This window comes from Rhinopithecus bieti, unplaced genomic scaffold (genome assembly GCF_001698545.2).
Source record: "Rhinopithecus bieti isolate Rb0 unplaced genomic scaffold, ASM169854v2 scaffold_60042, whole genome shotgun sequence".
Taxonomy (NCBI): Eukaryota; Metazoa; Chordata; class Mammalia; order Primates; family Cercopithecidae; genus Rhinopithecus; species Rhinopithecus bieti.
Genome location: NW_016822723.1, coordinates 12051 through 14593, shown reverse-complemented (window position 1 = coordinate 14593; position 2543 = coordinate 12051). Strand labels below are relative to the sequence as shown.

The following is a 2543-nucleotide window of genomic DNA, read 5'->3' as shown; positions in this document are numbered from 1 at the left end:
AGGCATGCGCCACCACGCCCAGCTAATTTTGTACTTTTAGTAGAGACAAGGTTTCTTGATGTTGGTCAGGCTGGTCTCAAAACTCCCGACCTCAGGTGATCCACCCACCTCGGCCTCCCAAAGTGCTGGAATTATGGGCATGAGCCACCGTGCCCAGACATAAAAGAAATTTTTAAAACCAGACAGTGGGAAAAGGCACATTCATGTAGAGGAACAAAGATAAGGTTGACAACAAATTTGTCATTAGAAGCAATACAGGCAAGAAGACAGTGGAACAATATTTTAAAGTATTGAAAGACAAAACATCTGCCATCATAAAATTCTACACCTAGTGAAAATATTTTCAAATACGAAGATGAAATAAAGACTTCTTCAGGCATACAAAAGCTGCAATAATTCATCACTAGAAGAATGAAGAAATGTTAAAGAAAGTTTTTCAGGCAGAAGGAAATAATGCCAGTTGGAATCTGAATCTACATGAAGAAACAAAGTACACCAGAAATGGTAAATGAATTTCTAATTTTTATTTAAACGTATTTAAAAGATAACTGTACAATTAACAGAAATAAAAAAATAATGTGTTGGTCACAGAGGAGGAGGGTGGTAAGTAAGAAGTGGAAAACAGGCTGGGTGTGGTGGCTCATGCCTGTAATCCTAGCACTTTGAGAGGCCTAGGAGGGTGAAATTGCTTGAGTCGAGGAGTTTGAGACCAGCCTGGGCAACATAGCGAAACCGTGTCTCTACAAAAAATACAAAAATTAGCCAGATGTGGTGACGTATACCTGTAGTCCCAACTACTCAGGAGGCTGAGGTGGGAGGATCACCTGAGCCTGGGAGTTTGAGGCTGCAGTGAGCCATGATCGTGCCACTGCACTTCAGCCTGAGCGACAGACAAAAACAGAAACAGAAATGGAAACACAGCAAAGGGGCACACAGAGAAGACACCTTTGGTGGTGTGTCTCCAGTACTGTCCTGGAGTAATTGACTGCATTTATATACTCAACAAATAATAACAACTTTTGTATCTTTACGGAGGTATAACTGATATACAAAAAACCTGCACATATTTAAAGTATACAACTTGATTAATTTTGATATATGTTTTCAGGCATGAAACTATCATCATAATAATGAATATTTGCAAAATTTCCAAAAGTCTCCTCATACTCTTCTGTAATTCATCTCTCCCTCTGCTCCTGTCCTGAGGCAATCATGGATCTGCTTTCTGTCACTATAGATTTCTAGAATTTTATGTGAGTAGAATCATAGTCTGTACATTTTTTGTCTGACTTCTTTTACTAAGCATAATGCCTTTGAGATTCACCCACTGATGCATGAATCAACAGTTCCTTCCTTTTTATTGATGAGTAGTATTCTATTTTAGGGATATACCACAGTTTGTTCATCCATTTACTTGTTGATAGATATTTGGGTTATTTCCAGTTTGGGAGATTATGAATAAAGCGTCAGTGAACAACAACGAAAAGTTGTCTATGTTAGACTGTAGAAGAAAAAATTGCATTCCTGTGTAGTGTCTAACTTAACATTTTATATAGAGAAGATGTTAAATATATTATGATTTAACAGAAACCTACCTCATATGGTAGTTGTAAGGAAAAATAACTTTTTTGCATTGTAAGCACTGAATCAACACCTGCAGATAATATTACAAACATGACTAAATTTTGTTTCTAAGTAGCTAACTGACCCACAATACAACCTAGCTATCTTGCTCTTAAGACCTTAAATCATTAAAATAAGACCACAATTTAGCCCAGATTGCCAAATACATACCATGAGATATCACCGAGTTTGAAAGGAATGAAAGTATAGCATCCTGACCCTCTTGTCTCTGTAACCCTCTTGAAGAGAAGACATAGGATGACAGGTCTTAATAAAGAAAGAGGCTAAAGACAGTTTCTGCCAGAAGCCTTTTAGGTTGGTTCACTATGAGCAGTAGCATTAAGAAAACAACTGAGTTGCCCAGTATTTAGAAAACAAAAACATCATATGTCTAAAATCCATTCTAAAATGAGTACTCACAGCAGTTTTATATGCAGCTTCAATGTAAAACACAAGGTTCTGTATGAAATTGACTTCATCTAGGCTGTGGACGATATGGAGTCCTGAGGAAAGAGGGAATAAAGATACAGAACTAGTCAATTATCACTGTAAGCTTTATAAGCGGCCATAGTGACTAAGTGACCTCACTACTCTCAAGTAATCCTACTCCTGTCTAGGAACAATGGAAGGTACTTTGATCTTAAACTATAAAAACAAGACCACAAACAAGCCCTAGGCTAGTCTCCAACTAAGCGAGATACAAGCATATTTCAACATGGAAGAATTTTAACTGTTATTTACAGATTTTACCAAAAAGTAAAATCTGATTCTATAGGTAACTAATTTATAATATGCTTAAATGTACAAACCTAAGCACTTGGGGAATAAAAGACAAATATTTCAAAACTGAGCTGGAAGGGGTCTAAATACTAAGCAAGAAATAGATAAAATTATGATTTTAAAAGGACTTAAATTGCATT

The 2543-nt window shown here is 36.6% G+C and overlaps 1 protein-coding gene across 1 annotated transcript in view; it reads right to left on the bottom strand.

Annotated features, from left to right (window-relative positions):
• The window catches only part of LOC108521279 (phosphorylase b kinase regulatory subunit alpha, skeletal muscle isoform-like), a gene marked incomplete at both ends in the record, with an annotated part of 33696 nt that overhangs the window by 20614 nt on the left and 10539 nt on the right, over positions 1 to 2543 (bottom strand). Inside the window, one exon of the mRNA XM_017861010.1 lies at positions 2044 to 2126. Coding sequence (XP_017716499.1) covers positions 2044 to 2126 — 83 coding nt within the window. The remainder of the gene's footprint in view (positions 1 to 2043; positions 2127 to 2543) is intronic.